This window comes from Antrostomus carolinensis, unplaced genomic scaffold (genome assembly GCF_000700745.2).
Source record: "Antrostomus carolinensis isolate BGI_N321 unplaced genomic scaffold, ASM70074v2 scaffold20728, whole genome shotgun sequence".
In the NCBI taxonomy this organism is placed as follows: domain Eukaryota; kingdom Metazoa; phylum Chordata; class Aves; order Caprimulgiformes; family Caprimulgidae; genus Antrostomus; species Antrostomus carolinensis.
The window spans coordinates 59,028-77,568 of NW_010333922.1; the positions used below are offsets into that span (position 1 = coordinate 59,028).

At 43.8% G+C, this 18,541-nt stretch overlaps 1 protein-coding gene across 1 annotated transcript in view; it reads right to left on the reverse strand.

Annotated features, from left to right (window-relative positions):
• The window catches only part of ACBD6 (acyl-CoA binding domain containing 6), an 85,061-nt gene that overhangs the window by 53,756 nt on the left and 12,764 nt on the right, over positions 1–18,541 (reverse strand). The window contains exon 5 of the mRNA XM_010174052.1: positions 6,557–6,639. Within this exon, the coding sequence (XP_010172354.1) occupies positions 6,557–6,639 (83 nt within the window). The remainder of the gene's footprint in view (positions 1–6,556; positions 6,640–18,541) is intronic.

Here is an 18,541-nt window from a genome sequence, read left to right on the forward strand (position 1 = left end):
GTCCTTGCTGGGGAAGTCCACAGCCATCCTCAGTGACCAAAACTGGGTGATCTTCCTACCACAGCCTCCAGACAAGACTGCTACAGTCTTTTCCTCAGAATATTATTGTCTCTAAAGGTGAAACGACCTGACACAGCTATTTGGATATGATTTAGCTTTTCTGGAATAACCACCTCTGCAAATGCTCTATACATCCCCCTTCCAAAAAACCACTTTTCTTTCAGAAGTCTCCACAATGGAATTAATCCAGAACAGCAATTTCCCCACTTGAAGATAAGGTTTTTGGGAAATTCCATCTTTCCACTCTGCATTTATTTCTCAAGCTGTAAACCATTCCTCTGCCCCTGATGCCCCTTTAAAAAAAATTAGCATATATTATCTCCAACTTTTCTATAAATATTAACAATAAGAAACGAGCCCTTTCTTGACTAGATTTGAGGGAAGTTCATACAGCTGTAACATTTTACAAAGACATTTTACCTGCAAACAAAATAGTCACGTGAAGCTGCACTCCAGATATCTAAACCAATCTGATCTAGTTGCATGCCAAAACCAGGAAGGGAAACTGAGAAAAGAGCTCATAGGAGTTAAAAATCAGATTTTTTGAGGCATCAATACTAGGGAAAAAGCTCCACTTGAATAGCGTGAATGGAATAAAGACAAGTTACTGTTATTTGATGACTCTGCATTCAAAAAATCACATGGGACAAATAAAAAACATAGCTTGAAAACCTTGCAACTCAGATTTCTCCAATTTATTTCACATGTGTGTATGTGTACATACTGAATAATCACTCTGTAGCTGTAAGTGACACTGCAAATACATTGCTCAGATAACGTTATGTGGGGGAACCCATAACATTTCTATCAGTATTTTCAGGAGAAAAATATCTCAATTTAAGTAAAAATACAGCATTAAAGACAACTTCAGATGGGAGAGACCATGAAACTCAACCTAATGGGGACATGCACAACTATTTAAAACCTGTAACTAAAAGGAAGGCCCAGATACAATTTTGTCTCCATGTCAGACTGCGTGATATACAAGCACCAGCTCTTTCTGTTGAACTAGAACGGAGTCTTCAAGTCAGCGACCACTTGACTGTCAGTAAAGGCAGTGAACATGTTTACATCTGTTTCTTGAGGACAGCCAGAAGGGTTGCTCTTCTCCTTTGCTGACACATGTTCCACCCCTCTGAGTTATTTTCTTCTGATCTCGCCCATCCCCAGTAAGAGATGCTAACTCTGATTTAACATCGAGCTGAAGCAGATCTGTTGCCTGCAGGTAACACATGGGGAGCTTTTTCCATCCTTGAATAAAACGATGTGGAAGGACTTAAACCAAGACATCTCTCCCCAAGCTTGCAAGGCTTCACAAGCCTTCTTCATAAGCTATCCAAAACACATGTGTTGAGCCAAGAGATTTTAAAGATCTACTGCTGGTTAATCAGGCTTCACTTCTTACCTGGAGTGCTGCAAACCTCCTTGCTTTCTAAACAGCCACCAAGACTGCCATGAAAAGGGCACAGAAGAGACTTGAAATTCAGATACTCTACCCTCACACAGAGAGCATCCTCCAGGTTTGCCCCATCCCCTTCCTCCCCCCTTGCAGGTTACCTCCAGCACAAAGCTCTGGGCAGAGGGTTGCGATCAGGTGCTACTTAGGGTGTCCTTTCCCCTTTTCCTGGGGCTGGTCCAAGCCACATCCCCAGGTGCCACTAACAGGTGGCTTTGCCCGTCTGCTTGGCACAGCGCTGCCGGACGAGCGGGGAGCTCAGCGGAGCGGAGCAGGCGACGCACGGGGAGCCGAGAGACACTCGCAACACTTACAGTTTATGTCAAGGCCCTCGGCCCCCAAGGGACCCATTTTCACATAATCTATAATTATCTCTTCGCTTTAATCGCCTCGTCACTTCTGAGGCTCTCCTGGGCACAGGAAGAGGAAAAGCTCATTAACTGAACCTTTTCTCCTCTCTCCAGCCACCCATAGCTTTTAATTGCTTGGTGTTGTTATTATCTATCAGTGCAACTGGGATCATTTTCATAAGAAAGGGTGGTGGGAGGGAGGGAGGCAGGAGCGGGTCCCTGAGGTATGCACCACAGACAAACCTTTGCTTTCTCAATTATTTATGCCAGCTGAGGTTTTACAAGCTGAATAAATCCATAACTCAAGTTTATTTTGAACCGGCAGGCTGTCCCAGGGGAAGTGTTGCCCACTTGCCGGCACACACGCGTGCCATCCTCTGAGAGCAGCCGGGACATAGCGAGACATGTGTCATCCAATTCCCCATCGGTTGCTGCTCTGCCACACGTACTTTGGTAGATTAGTGGCAGCACCGGAGAGGAGGTGGCTGTGAAAACCCCAAATAGGAGCCAGCACAGAAGGATGCCCTCTCCTGAAGGGATGGCAGGGCTGAGCCAAGCCGCCTCTTTCCACAACAAAGCAAAACCCCAAGGGTCACCGCTCCTGGGACAATAAAAAGGAAGGGAAGCAATAAACTTGGCAATCATCTTGAAGTCAGGGACTTGCTTGCTAAATATCACTAGAAGAGTATCCATTTCTAAATAACACTGACCTGAAAAAAACCAAACAAACCCAAAACAACCCACCAACACAAACCCCAGCTGCCCGGACCCGCAGGTGTTTTATTTGAGACGCGCCACGGCTGAGCACGCTGCAGGCTGCCTGGGCTCCGAACAACCGGGAAAGCTCTTCCGCAGGGACTGCACAGCCCAGCATCTGTGTGAGCCACAGACATCTGCGCCGCAGCCACCCAAGCACAGGCACAATACCAGCACGAGCCCGTAATTCCCAGCACACGGTAACGATGCCAGCTCCTGCATCTCCGCAGCTTTGCGCTCATTTCCAGTGCTGACCTTCCCAAAAAGTGAGAGAACAAAACCCTAAAAGTGCTCCGGAGTGCTGGGATCATCTCAAAAGCCCTCTCTGCTCCAAAGCTGCATCCTTGCAATGGATGCTGGAAGCAGCTCTTTAAAAGTCAGCAGCCTTTGTGCCTGACCACACGCAGCGACCTCTGGTATTTTCTGCCAAAACAGTTCATTTGTCTCGCACAACAACTAATCAATTCCCGAGGCCATCCATCACGGGAGCTCGCGCGAGCCGGCCCGGCAGCGGGGCCAGATGGCAGCTGCGTTAGTGGGATTAATACAATTCTGATAGATTACACGGCATCAGGTGGGCTCCTGAATATGAGGGGTGCCCGCTCCGTGTCCCGGTCCTAAACAGAGCCCCACTCACAACCGGAGTCACTCCCAAGTGTTACAGGAAAGGGTGGAAGTTTCTACCAGAAAAGAGTTTCTTCAGCATCCCTCAGGATGGTAGAAGTGGGAAGGTTGGTAGCTCAGGGATGCCTTGGTGCTGACCAGTGGATGCCATTCCCATCCTGGCATGCCGAGGCCGCGTGGAAGCAGCCCACGGCAGAGCGCAGGAGGGCTCCTGTAGTGCAAGGGGAAAGGGACACGGACATTTGGCAACACTATTTCACATTCTCCATCTGCCAAGTCAATGCTTTGGTTTGCTGGAAAGACTTATAAACTGCCTCCCCCTTCCTTACCCCTGCTTTAAAAAAAACCCAAATATTGAAAAATAAGTTTAAAGTTGAATTTCCAATGCTACAGTATTTTTGGCATCTCCCTCAGTATGAGTCTTAGATTAGATTTATGTTGGTGACACATCAGTCAACCTCATCTCACTGCTCATTTTCCAGGTTTGTGAAACTGTAATTATAGCTATTTGATCATGAAAGAGCTCAGCTACTACTGCTTTTGTTCTGGTAATAAGATCAGAAAAGAGACATAAAGCTTTATGTAGGAGTAAAAAAAAAACCCAAACAAACCCAAAACCCCACCACTATCCCCCAGCCTGGAATCACAGATAATTTCTAAATCCTTCCTTCCAGGGGAACCTCCAAGTCCCACCATCAGTCACCAGCAGGCATTATTTTTATGTAATGCCCAAAGCAAGAGAAGTGATTTGCAGAGAAACACAGAGGCAGAGCACTATGCTAATACATTTTGCAACTGCTCCCCATTAGTCACTGGGGGGTTACTTGAGCTCTTTATTGCCAGGGTTTATTAATGACTCCTAATTGATGATCAGTGCCCAGCACCCCAAAGTAAATAACTGCTACGCCTCATTAGCTCAAGAGACCTTCTCCTGATTTGAGGATTGATCTATGAACACACAAATTGCACTGATTTAACTGAATCTCTTTCTAAATTGATTTAATTAGACCGGTATAACCTGTTTCTATGGATGCTCTTGAATTTATTTGGAATCAGTGCAATGTACTTCTGCGAGCCAGACTGACCATTTTTCTATCTTGTTCTCAAAGCAGAAACATTTGAGATAATTAGTGATAAGGCAAAAATCAGCCCTGGCACCATCCCAGGTTCTCCTACTTCTGATACACCCGACTTTAGGGCAGGGTATGGTAATTCCACTTTGTCCAACAGATTTGCACCCTAAGCCCCAAGCATTTCCCAGGTGAGTGGTATCGCTACCAAACCAATTCACTCCATGCTCCAGATAAACTGGAATGTCAGACAATGTCCAGAGCCATCCTTCTTTGGCTCATCAGCTTGCAGATTTCATAGCAGTGCAATTTTGCTGTTTAGGGCTATGCTTTTACTATTAGAATTATCACCATTAGAGATGTGCCTATACCTACCTACATTTATTCCCTGTTCTAGTAAGAGCACAAACAATAGACAAAAGCTGCAATACATGGGCAACTGCACTGGGAAAGCTGAAGCTAGGTGAGATATGACACTTGCTCACTTCCCATCTTGCAACTGAAGACACTGATGTAGGCAAGCCAAGCTGTGCTCATGGACCACGAGTTTCCATTCTGCCAGCAGAGTCAGGAGACTTCATTTAACTCACTTTCAGCAGAATTCCAGCTGTGTCAGAGACCACATCTGCTTACAGCCTGACTTTGTAAGGACTACAGCCACTACACATACAGCATATATGCTCCTCATGGTATGTTTATTTGGAGCCGTACTTATATTAAGTACTGCACAAGTCATGTTCTCATGGAAACAAAAACAAAAATATGACAAGAAGATCTAGACTAGTCAAGCCACCAGAGCAAAAACTCTGTTTTCCTGTGTACTGTGGTATATTTCATACCCAAGAAGGAGCACAGGCAGTACTTGGGACAGCCAAGACTCTGAAAGCACTGCACGACTAAGCATAGATCATACTTAGCACCCAACACTGGGCAGCATTGATGTGTTCCACTCCTAAAAGAAGAGCTCTAACAGGATTTAAACCTCAAGGTCAAAGTATGAGATCAAGAATGTTGGCTGAGTCCTACATGGACAGAGCAGGGAAGAAAAAAGAGCTTGTGGCTAGCAGAAGTGCTAGTCCTCAAACAGCATGTTAAACCAAGGTCATACCTGACCACCTCCGGTCAGGGTCTGGAGGCAAGTTAAAGATGTGTTGGCTCTTCACATGAGGCAGAGAAGGCTACTCCTGGCCAACTGTTCTATCTCACTATAAAGCAAATTGCAACACTGAGGGAAGTGTCCACTCTACTGCCGAGCATGAGACTGGCACCCTGTTTGCTTACACAGAACAGCCACATCAATTTCTACCTAAGCTTCTTGCAAAGGGTTTGGAGCCACCTGCTCAAGATTTATTTTTCATTAGTTGGTGACAACAAGTCAAAGAAACACTGTTAAGAGTTTTAACACTTCGGGAAAGTTCTCAGCAAGCTTGGGAGGCTGTGTGTAGAGGAATCAGTGTTTACCTTTTAATTTTCTGGGGCTAAGATGATGCAAGACATTCAATAAAACAAATGGGATCACATACACATAAATGGGTGACTGCAACATGACAGCAAGCACAGCTCAAAAATTTAGTCTTCCCCGACTGTTCATTTTAACTAAAAATACAATGCTGTATTCTGAAAGATCCTCCAGGCAATCATTTAGGTATTGGAGTTAATATCATACCCATGATTAGTAGTCTGGAACAGTAAAAACCCAACCAAACAAAAAAAACCCCAGCTGTCCTTATTCAGTAGCTTATGTCACTTACTACTTGCACCTTGACAGGTTTTAAATAGCAGCCATTCTAGTTCAGTAAATACATTTCTGCTATGCTAGCTGCAGAAAAAATTAATTTGATATAAGGTACAAACTCTCCCTGAAGGCAAACATTGTCCAACATTAAAACCTTCACTGAACAATCCTTAATGAATGTATTGGTAAAGAAATAACTATTTGAAAAAGGTAGTGTCTGAAGAGCTTTCTATTAAAAATATCCAATATTACTTTTTTTCAGCCATATAACTGAAAAATGGCAAGTCTTGCCCTTCCCCCACATCTTGTGCTAGGGAAAGGTTACTACCTGGCAATGATACAGGCAGTTATTGATTTAAATGATTATGGACCTGAAAAGTTCTTTCCTGTCATTTATTATCCTGTTGTAGTTGCCACCACACTTGTGCAATATTAAAAAAAAAAGCTTAACAAAATGACATTAGAAAAATACTGTTTTAAACTGAAGTCCAGCACAGATAATCACCTGATTGTTTCTTCTTGATATAATGAGCTGACAACTGGGCCTCCAAATGCAGTTTTGCCTTCCTTTCCCCTCTTCTCTGTTGTCTGAAAGAAAAAGAAAGATTGATCCAGCATCATGACTCCCATCTTGTTCCACCCCTCTGCCACCTCCCACCCCTTCCCTGCCCCAAAGATGGGATCAGCCCTCCGAAAGTCTCAGAATCACAGAATGTTGGGGATTGGAAGGGACCTCAAAAGATCATCCAGTCCAACCCCTCTGCCAGAGCAGGAACCTAAATGAGATCACACAGGAAGGCGTCCAGGCGGGTCTTGAATGTCTCCAGAGAAGGAGACTCCACAACCTCCCTGGGCAGCCTGTTCCATCTTCACAGCAGATGGAACCCCATGACGCTACTCCATCCAGAACAGCTGGATGGATCTCTCAGCAAACCAGATCAATGCTCCTCTGAAGGTGGCCCAGAAGGGTCACCCAAAAGGCAGGCATGGCAGCCTCACCATCCCGCTCACGAGCCAAAGCGTTGCCCCCACAGCACTCCCAGCCGTGGCCCCTTAGGACCCAAAAGCCGAGCCTCTGTGAGGTAGCATAATGTTATGTTACTAGATTGCAAAGCTTGCCTTTATAAATCTATTTAATATAGATTTAAAATTAAATTTTATAATGGGCAGCATTTCCAAATGATTTACTCCCAGCAACTCTAGGATTCTGAATGATTCCCACCATAATAGAAATGAACAATTAGAATAATGATTGATCGATACGGAGCCTCAGGCCTCCCTTTTCAAAAAAATAACCCATCCTGCAGCTTGGGTTCTTCAATTGCCTGACTTGACATTGATGCCAGACTTTCAGAAAGCGGTAAGTGCCTGCTGTCTGAAAGCCTGACCCTATTTTAGGGGGTGCAGGGCACCAGAAACCCTAAATCTTCTAGGGCACCCTAATATCTCAGTCTTTGGGCAAGAAGTCAAACCTGGTTTGCAATTTGCAGTGGTAATTCCTTATAAAACCAGCCCATTAATTGCAACGTGCTGTTGTCAGTGGACAGTTCTGTGGATTTCTGTGATAAGAGATTATGAAACCCAGAGTGAACAAAATCAGAAGTGAAGGGAAAGCCATCCCAACCTCTAGCAGTCTCTCAGTAGCTCCAATACATTGCTGATTACACCAAAAAGCTTTGCTGCCTCATTAGAATTCTACCTAGAAAGATGATGATTTTTATTTTTAATAAAACATTCTTAAATTTATTTGTTTTTTTTTCCTGCTCCCTAAGTTGCTTTTATTTTAAATCAATTTACTGTTTCCCCAGAATACATTTACTTTTACATTCTGCATAGTTTGAGCCAACCAGTTCCACTTTTCAGCTCTTCTGTACCAGCCCAAAGCTGTAATATTTGGGTTTGCAGATATCACAGACATACTCCTCTAAGAAAAAATGGAAAGGAAATTGGCTTTTGAAAACTATTCCATGGCAAATAGGCTTTCTCTAATTTTGAATAAAAGATGACAGAGTTCTCCTTTCCTTAAAGGAAAGGGCTTCAAAGTCTTTACAGTGCAATGTCCCTATTAAAAAATTATTTAATAGAGAGCCTGACTGTCCATCAATTATTTCCACAATACTTAAAGAAAATTAATTTCAGATCATCTGCTAGTAGATGCAAGAATTATTTCTATGAAATTAAGCTATACTCACAACTAGTCTATCTTCTTTGATATTGAGGAACATTGGTCATTCAACCAGTATCGGAAACTACAAAAAATTTTAATCTATATTCTTTCATCTCTTCCCACTACAGTTTCTGGTTGTGGCTTTTTTTTCAAAGTCAGAAACAACACTTGAGAAAATACATTTCATCTTTCTAGAGGAAGAAATTGTAAAAAAGGTTTCTTGGATTAAGTGCACCTTCTTTGCACAACCAACGCATTTCTACCAGAGATTAATCATCCTGATTGAGGACACATAAGGTCATCGTGAAACTCGGCGATAAAGGCTTTCCCAAAAACGCTCAGGCAAAAACTTCCCCGGCTCTTAATCCACATACAGGTTACTTTGTTCAAGCAGCTTTTATTTCATCTCTTTCACACAGAAATAGGTAACTCAATATTCAATTTATGAATGTTGAACCAAGCTTACTTCATCACAGTCCTCAATATGTAGCACAAGTTTATGAAAAATGTATAGGAAAAGTCCCCAGCTATGCTCTCAGGATTTAATGTGTGCCTCCACTCTGCAGAGCCATGAAAGACAGCATCGTGGCTCCACATCCATCACCACTGGACTTCCCAAGGGGAATCTATCCAAGCTATGAGGAACTCTTCTTCCCAAAAAACTGAACTCTGCCTCGATGTGGATACAAAGTGGTTTATTTCCAGCCACCCTTGACAACTTGCCGATACCATGAGCTCATCTGCCCGCTTCCAATGCCTGTACTACCCAGCCTGCCAGGGACTGGCACACGATATCTGAGCACGATGTACCAAACCAAGTGGTGAAAGAGGTGGAAGAAAGAAGTTGTTCCTTCCAAACCACGTCACAGCTATTGCACTAACAGGAACCAGTGTTTTTATCTGTTGCTCACACGAGCTGATGAGATGAGTAACACGCAGATGCACTTTCCTTCTCAAATCTCTTGCTATTTCTACAGCAGAAAAGAGCTTTTAGGGATGGAAAGATAAAGGACGTGCTACCTATACACAAATAATGACCACTGAGTTTAAAGTCACATTAGCTTGCAAACTGTGATGGAATTAAAAACTGACACTGCACATTCCTTCTCTCCTCTTTAAAAAAAGGCACTAATAATTAACTACGTGGCTCTCATTTAAGCCAGCTCAATTTCTTTCACTGCTGGCAGTGCTGTCCAAAAGCACTGCAGATACACGTGTAACTAATGATAGTTAAGAAATAACATGATCCCCAGCTCCCATAATTTGCAACCTGAATCTGAGAGAGATGACAGCAGTGTTTTCCGCAGTCAGGACCATCTAAGAGATGCTGCGGAAAAGGCAAAATTACTGTGGGCTCCATGGGCGTGAGGGGGCTGCCCTCAAACTGCCAGTTCAAAACCTGTGGGAATAAAGGGGAATTTGTTCCCCTTTCTGGGGGGAACACGGGAAGAAACCTTGAAGGACTGTACTTGAGTGACAAAGCACAGGCAGTAGCACACAACAGACCCGTGAAGAGGTGATAAAGAAAGGTAAGAGATGCCCTTAAGAGGCACTGATTTTTTTTGTTTTCTCCTAACTCTTGCCCATTGCTTATTTGTTGTTCATGCACAACCAAGGCTGATATCAAAGTCACTATTACTCTTGACAGTTAACTTTGGAGGTGGATCTGGTTTACCAAAGCTAGCATAAATCATGGACAAATATGTTCTTCAGTATGCAGCATACGTACTCATTAAGAGACGTTTTCAACGCCCCTGACTCCCGATGTGCTCACGGACTGGTGCAGGAACTCCACTAAGCCCAGAACTATCCTTCTCAAATGTCACCAGGAATGAACCGGGAATGCCAGGGGAAAAGCCCCACTCCTCCTGGAACAGACAGCAGAGCATCCTCATCCCTGCCTCAGCGCACTGTATTTGTCAATAAAAGACTGGCTCGATTCAAGGTACAATCGCATCTCGACTGGCTGTCACTGACAATGCTGCTCCAGACGGCCTCAAAGCCTGACAGCCACTTTCTGAACAAAATGGAAATACAGGGACTAATATTTGCTAACATCATTAATTCATTTTTTTTTGGTCCACTCCCCCTTCTTCTTTTATCCACCATGTCAAGATGTATACCTTTAAATTGTTGTCAGCCATAAAACAGACGTCGTGTCCCAGTTCAGAGGTTAACATATAATGACAGACACATTAAAAAACCCTGTCCAATGCCTCACTGACAATTTCAGCTCCATCTTCTCTTCAACGAGACAGTAGCTCAAACTCACTTACAAGCTTTAACCACATTAAAGTCTAATCACAATTGAAAAATAAAGGAGAAAGAGAAGATAGTTTTATCATAGTAAGCACTATGGAAAGGGAAAACAATTAGAGACAAACATTTTCTTTGTGAGGGTTTTGAGTGCAGCTTCTATTTCAGTCTTAAAAGTCTCCCATGATCACAGCATGACCCATTTATCTTCCTGCATTTTTGGAGAACAGGATGAAAATTATCATCTGAGAAGAAGACTGGTAGTTCCCAGTTGGGAGTTGGTTTGGTGGGCCAACCTCTTGCTATATCCCTAAAGACAGGACAAGGATTTATTATTTTTCATCTTGGAGCCCAAGATTTGTTCAAATCTCCACGAAATGGGCTACATCAGATTGAACAAGATGAAGATTGAACAAGGGCTCTTCCACACTTCAAACTCATGTGCCTGAACTCATAGAGATGCAAGTGAACTTATCATTGGTGATTAGCTGGGACTGAAGTGGACTGAATGGTTCACAGCTATTTTATACACAGGGCAAGAGACTCGTCAATCTGACAGAAGGAAAGGTACAGTGAAGTCCTACAAAGTCACTACAAAACAGCAGGAACACCACAATTTTCAATATTTTTTTAATTTTTTTTTTTTTTTAAATGCCACAATTTGGAGCTAACAGAAGACCTAGATCTTAGGCATGGGTTAAATGTAGGGCATCCCAGTTTTATCCAGAGCAGAATAAGAAGTCTGCCTGGCTAGTTTTGCATGTCTAGACACCCAGCACACACAGCAGCAAGAGCTGTTTGGCAAGACACATGGCTGTGTTGCACAGCACATCTATCACCCTCCAATTCCCTCACATCTCACTCTGGCTTTTCTCCACACCCAAAACCTTTAAGTAGCTTCACATGAATATATATTTAAGAAAGAGAAAGCCATTAGCAAAAAGGTTCATCTCATCAAAATACTTATCTTTGAAGTTACACTGGCTAATGACTTACAACGGTCAAGACTTAAATTCTTCATCATCATGTATCTTGGAAACAGAAAAGTGAGACAAATGAGAGCTATGCATCAGGATCTCACATCCCAGCCACCGCAGCGCATGGAAGAAGTTATCTCAGGTTATGTTCAAAGGCTGCTTAGTGGATTATTTTTCTCTTCCTCCGAGCCTGATGCAACTCGAGTCAGAGTAGTAGCTTTTTGGGATGGGAGACAAGAAATACTCCCAACAAAATTACTACCACCAGAATTTCAAGTGCAGATTCCAATCTGCATTTGTTCTGCATAACTCACCTTCCTACAGCTCACCTATTCCTCCATCCACAGGTGCCTGCACAGCCCCATGCAGAACCCAGCGCTGGAGCCAGGGACACCCGTTACCTTGCCCCGGAGAGTTGGCAGGAAGGTGCAGACGCAGCAGCAGAACAGTGAAAGCCTCTTGCTCTACAGGAAGATGGCAGCCTTTAGCAGCCACCAAAAAAGGACCCAAAATTTGCCTTGGCCTCACAGGGTGCCCGCAGGGCTTTGGGGTGCAACTAAGTGTCCTGAGCCATTGAGCCTGGAGGGGTTGCAAGTGCTGGATGTTCACAGAGGTGCACTTTGTGGGGACAGGAGAAACCCTGGCCCATGTCCCAACTCCCAAACTACACCTGGGAGGTGATCAGCAACTCCAGTCTCAGCTGCCATGACAGGAGAGGCGATGTAACCCCGTCAGACTCACACGAAGGCACCAGTAAATCCCTGAAGTGTGCTGATTGAATTGTAATTAAGATGGTATAGTCTCCAGTGACAAATTTTACAGAAGACACTTCACAGAGTTAACCCAACAGTAGACCTCAAAGCCTGCTCTCCTGACCACCATGTCCCTTTAAGGCTCTGGATTAACATTTCTGGACACAATTTGAGGAGTGAGTGAGGATTATCAGGGAGGCAACAAGAAAATATAAACTCTCCTAAAGTTTCAGCCACTCGCCCCCCTCCTCTCCCTCTGTGCCAGGGCCCAGCCGTTCCCCTGGGAAGGGAACTTGGGCAGACACTAATTGTATTTGACAGCAGCAATTACACACATGGTTAGAGATTAGAAGCTCGTTAATTGTGTGTGCCATAATTGCTACCGTCTTTTCCTTCGCTAGTTAAGGCCAGTGCCAGGAGAGCCAAAGGGAGGAGGGTGCTCTCCACCCCAAATGCAGGTGGTCTGAAGATGAGAGCCCTTGGACAGGGAGGAGATGTCCCTTCTCCTCCAGCACTGCGGGAGGCTCTTGACCCCCAACAATGCGGGGGTCCTCTGGCAGGGCAGCTAATGAAGCATGAAATGAGGACAATGTCCTCCTCTTCCAAAGGTATTTTCCACCTGTATCTTTCTGACTTTACAGCTGGGCTGAACTTCACGCTACCTGCAGTAGCAGAGAAGGTAAATATTAACCCTTCAGAGGTGATGCTAATGAAGGAAATTTTTAATTTCTTTTTTACCATCTATAAAACTAGGCACTGTGATAAACACTTGAGCAGGATTCATAAAATCCTCCCTTCCCGACTAAAACATATGAGTTCAGCATTTCTCACCACTCTTTACAGACCAGTGGATACCAGTTACATCCAAACAAGATGAAAAATACACCCTGGCTGAGGGCAGGCTCCCTGTGACACCCCCCTGTAAAGCCACCCTTCGGGAAAGGCTGCTGTACCCTCTGCACCAGCTGTATTTATGGCCATCATAAACAGACTATTTCAATATTCCTCTCTCAACAAGCCTTCTTGGCTCCCAGCAGCAGCTCAGCGAGAGCATGAACATGACTCAGCACCTGGAGCTTTTTCAAGAGACCACTGAGGACCTGTACAATTTGAGCAAACTGTCGTATAAAAAATGGCCGTATGCTCTGCAGGATAATGTGTGGGGTGGGGTTTTTTTTTGGTTTTAAATATTGCAGGGACAGTTTAGTTAATATTCCATCAATGGCTACATAAAAAAAAGCTTGCTGGTTCTTTTAAATGTCATCACAGAACTGCCCCACCTGGAATACTGCGTCCAGTTCTGGAGCCCCCAACATAAGAAAGACATGGACCACTTAGAACAAGTCCAGAGAAGGGTCTCCAGGATGATCCAAGGGCTGGAGCAGCTCTGCTGTGAGGACAGGCTGAGAGAGTTGGGGCTGTTCAGCCTGGAGAAGAGAAGGCTCCAGGGAGATCTTATAGCGGCCTCCCAGTACCTGAAGGGGCTACAAGAAAGCTGGGGAGGGACTTTTCATAAGGGCAATTAATGACAAAACAAGGGGAAATGGGTTTAAGCTGAAAGAGAGGAGGTTTAGATGAGATATTAGGAAGAAGTTCTTCACTGTGAGGGTGGTCAGACACTGGAACAGGTTGCCCAAGGAAGTTGTGGCTGCTCCTCCCTGGAAGTGTTCAAGGCCAGGCTGGATGAGGCTTTGAGCAACCTGGTCTAGTGGAAGGTGTCCCTGCTGCTGGCAGGGGGGTTGGAACTGGATGAGCTTTAAGGTCCCTTCCAATCCAAACCATTCTATGATTCTATGAATTTTCTCTTAAGAAACAGAATTTAAGGCAAGGAAAATATTTTCCAGATTACATTAAAAAAATAAAACCAAACATACTATAATTAGTGTCATAGTTAAACAGTGCTGTAATCTAAAACAGGGCCTTGCAGATTACTCATTTAATCTATAATGAGTTAATTAATAACTGCACCATAATCACAGTTGGAAATCAGTAGTAAAGACAGTCAGGGGAGGGGAAATAAATGTAAAATGCTTAGCATAATTTTGAGCAACTTTTATGCTTGCTAGTAGCTGTGATTTCATGACTAACAGTATACATTGTAACATAAGCATGGAATGAAATAATACACTCAATCAAAAAACCTAATGCTGTGGCTTCCATCAGTTTTTGATTTGGGGAGCTTTGTTTTTGTTTTCTTTAAATGGAAAAACAGATATGGAGGTGGTAAACACAAGACCACCAGCAGACTCTCCTTTCCTCACATCCTTTTCCTGGACTCAGCAGCAACTTGCAGACTCCCAGTGTCTGCAGACCAAAGGGTGAAGCAAGTGGCCTGTCTGTGCCCTTGCAGAAACCAGGAGCTTCCCTTTGGGTCATCAGTTGTGGCACTAATCAATCACTTCTGCCACATCACCCATATGAAAATCCACCAATGCTCAGGCAGAGGGGATCGAGCTAGAGATACCAACACAGCCTGTGCTGTGAGCGCTGGTTTTTGTCAATCTCATACAAGATACTCATTTATATAGATTTACACAGACAGCTGTATAATATATTTTAGGGACATGGTTTAGTCCAGGACGTGTCAGTGTTGGGTTAATGATTGGACTCGATGATCTTAAAGGTCTTTTCCAATCGAGGCAATTCTGTGTGATAAGCAAGAAATATTTCAAGCCAAACTGGAAATACAGAAAAGCTGCATAGCCTGAGATGAAACATGTGCTCTGAAGCTTGAAAGCTGAAGGCAACCCTAACTTTTGAGAAATAAAAGGACATCAGCCTGCACCTCCAGCCTGCCTGTTGACATGTTCATCCTCTACTTGCTGGAGTGACACTGGGACAGACAACATTACAGCAGCAGCAGCAGAGGCCAACTCCCTGATTTGCAAGAGGAATGGCTCCAAGGCTGCTCAACCAGCGCCACTGAAATTTGTTTCCTCAAACAGAACTGGGTTGTGAAGGCAGAGGGTGGATTCACAAGCTCTGCAGACAGAGAAATGGCAGAATGGAGAGATCTTCACTGGTCCCTGTCCCCACTGACTAAGGCAAGGGAAGGATGAGAGCATCCCAGCAGGAACAGAAGGTTTCTGAAGTGATGGTGTAACCCTTCGCAGGCTCAGCTAGAAGGATGCAGCAGGATCTGGAGGCAGCTGCCAGCTGAACAGCCTTTAGTGCTGTGCATGGACGCTGTGTCTGAGCCTTTACACACCGTTTTGTTGGTTAGTTCAGCTCAAAATACTTATAGGATGCTCTAGAGATATTTAAGGAGTACTAAATTTTCTTACAACAGGAGTAATTTGGTACACCAGTGCCCAAGTATCCAAGTACTAGAGAATACTCTAGTGCTCTTTTAAAGGATAACCTTTTTCCACTCTAAGAGACAAATAGTATTCACAAGACATTAACCAGTGTTAGCTAACATCCAAACAAAATCTTAATCTCCAGTAATTACACTCAATACCTCCTTTCGTGTAAAGTGCAAACTAAACATAACCACTTAACCTTTGTCTAACACAAAGCTGTATTTTCACTAGAAAGCTTAATTATGCTATAGCTTATGTTACACACAAAACAACTGCAGCTATTTTCTCCTAACTAAAAGCATATGTTATTTGTAATTAATGCATTCTCTCTTTTAAATCAGTCTTTACATAGCTGGGTATATGGACCCTTCCTGTGTCTGAATGTCTAGAACTCCACACCTAAAAGTCAAGGCATTACACACCCCACAGTATGAGAAACCTGTAATTTCTACCCAAGTTTCTAATTTTTTTTTTTTTTAACAGCCCCTGACACAGCAAGTTGAAAATTCTGCAACAGTTTCAATTACTTTGAAAAACTGGATTTTTTTTTTTAATTAGAGGTCATACCCTTCCCTATTTAAAACACCATAGCCTGGTGGGTTGCTGGCCAAAACAGGAGCACGAGTTTGATGAGAGGCTCCCGTGAGCTCCAGAGCAAGCCATAGAGCAAGTGCCCACCTCCCAAATGCCCACCTCTGGCAGCAAGCAGAGGAGACTGTCCTTGCTCCTCCCATCCTCACTCATCACCTTTCTTTGCTTTACCAGGGCCACAGGACTTGAGATGCATTAAATTGGGCTCTTCTGGGTACCCCAGGAAGATATTGGGGTCCACAGATGTCAAGGATGCTCCCTGAAGCTTGGGAAACAACCTGGCCAGCAGGAAGCTAAGACTAAGCAGAGAAAGCACCTTTTACCCTCCTGGTCCTCCCCATCTCCCCTTGCAACTTCCAATTTGGTTTTCCTCCCCTTCCAAACCCTCTGTTATATCAGGCTGACGTTCAGCCTGCTCCACTTTCTGCCTCAGCCCCCAGCTCCTCACTGCTTGCTTACCTCCCCTGCCCTACAGCCCCTGACAGCATCCTGCTGGGTTCAACACCTCCCCAGTCCCCAATTTTTGCCCAGCACTACCAAAAACTTCATATTCCAACTTGTTTTAGCCAGTGGAGTTTGAGAAATGAACCTAACAGGAAAGTTATGATTGCTGGTGGTGTCACTTCTGATGCCACAACACCGTGTCCAGCTTCACACAGGTGCTTCATAGGAACAAGCTTTTCAATACTGCTGTCACCCACATTTGTGTTGCTGGGCAGAAGCGGCATCACTGCTAAAATCTGCAATAAGTTACAACTGCATATGGCATTTAAAACCCTTCCTTGCCTTGACAGAAACTGCCACCTCAAGGTAGAAATAGCAGAGGGCAATACCTGGTTGTGTCTCAGCCACTTCAGCTTGTGGTCTGACATCTTCATAGAATCATAGAATGGTTAGGATTGGAAGGGACCTTAAAGCTCATCCAGTTCCAACCCCCCTGCCATCAGCAGGGACACCTTCCACTAGATCAGGTTGCTCAAAGCCTCATCCAGCCTGGCCTTCAACACTTCCAGGGAGAGGGCATCCACAACTTCCTTGGGCAACCTAAATTCAAAAATTCAAATTCAACTTTGTCATCTCAATTTAAGCCAAGATCTTGGTCTCTCTGGAAGTATGAGCACCCACCCATTTTCTGTCAACTCAGCCACAGCAGCAACAGCCTTCAGCAAAGGATCAGCAGCAACCTAAACCTGATCTGGTGGCCCTTCTCTGATACCAAGATGCTTTCTCAGCTAGAAGTGCACTTGCTCAAGTAAAGCTTTAAGATCCCAGAGCTCACTTGTGTCCCACACCTCCAATCCCACCAGCTGTGGGATCACAGAATAACCAGGTGCTGTGGAACTGTGCACTACACCCACACAGCAAAACCTGGTACTTCTGGACATCTAATTAAGGGGAAAAGAAAAAAAGCAACCAGGTCCTTGCTGCACAGAAAGTTACACAGTCAAGTACCTCATCCTGTTACATTGTGTCATCATTGAATGCCAGCAGTTATTTTTTTTTTTTAATTATAAATATTTATTTGACTTCTTTTCAGTTGTCTCTGGTATATCTGGCTAACATGCAGTGTCTTAATCCACCAGCAAGCCAGAAATCATGATGCCAGGATGCCACATGCATCACTATGCTGCAGCAGCACACTTCGAATCAGCAAGGCAAAGCTACGTCTCCAATTAGTCTTTTTTCTGAATACATTCCTGATAGTACAAGATATTTATTTGAATTAGTGCAAGATGATGAAAATTAATTCCGTGACAAATTAAAAAAGAAAAATATTTCATCTTTGCTCAAATGTTTAACCAAAATCACTGCACTGGTAGCCAAAAATTATGAGCCCCCTAATTTCTTGCTTGCAATTCCAGAAAACAACTCCTGGTACATTCAAGTAGCTGTGAGAGAATGTATTATGCTGCCCACAGTACACTAACAACATAATGCATCAGCACTGCTGGATCAGAGCTGGAAAAATAGGGGCTAACATCACTACAAGCAAAAGTTAGCCCTTGCAGGGCTAGGAAGATTGCATATTTAGCACAGAGTATGTTTTTAGCAAGAACAGGCAGCTTAAAAGGAGGGAGAGAGAAGAGGTACAAAACCTTGTCATGGTAATTCTTTACTTTGAAATTTAGGAATAAAGAAACATGGGCAACTCCCATGTACAGGATTCCAGTGCAGCTTTTAATACAAGACTGTTTGTATTGCTGGTTTGCTTTATAAACTTCAACCTTTCTAAAAATACAGGCTTGCAGCTTGGCACCGTTGTATTTCAATCAATCGCTCGAACGAGGATTGCAATGTCATAAATAAAAGGAGCTGAGACCATAAATTTCTGTGGAGATGTAAAATCAAAGAGAACAATCCAACAGACTCCCCGGGGGGTGGGAGGCTGACACAGATTCCAGCTGTTTACATTTCTACTATAAAACACTTGTTCATTTTAACTTT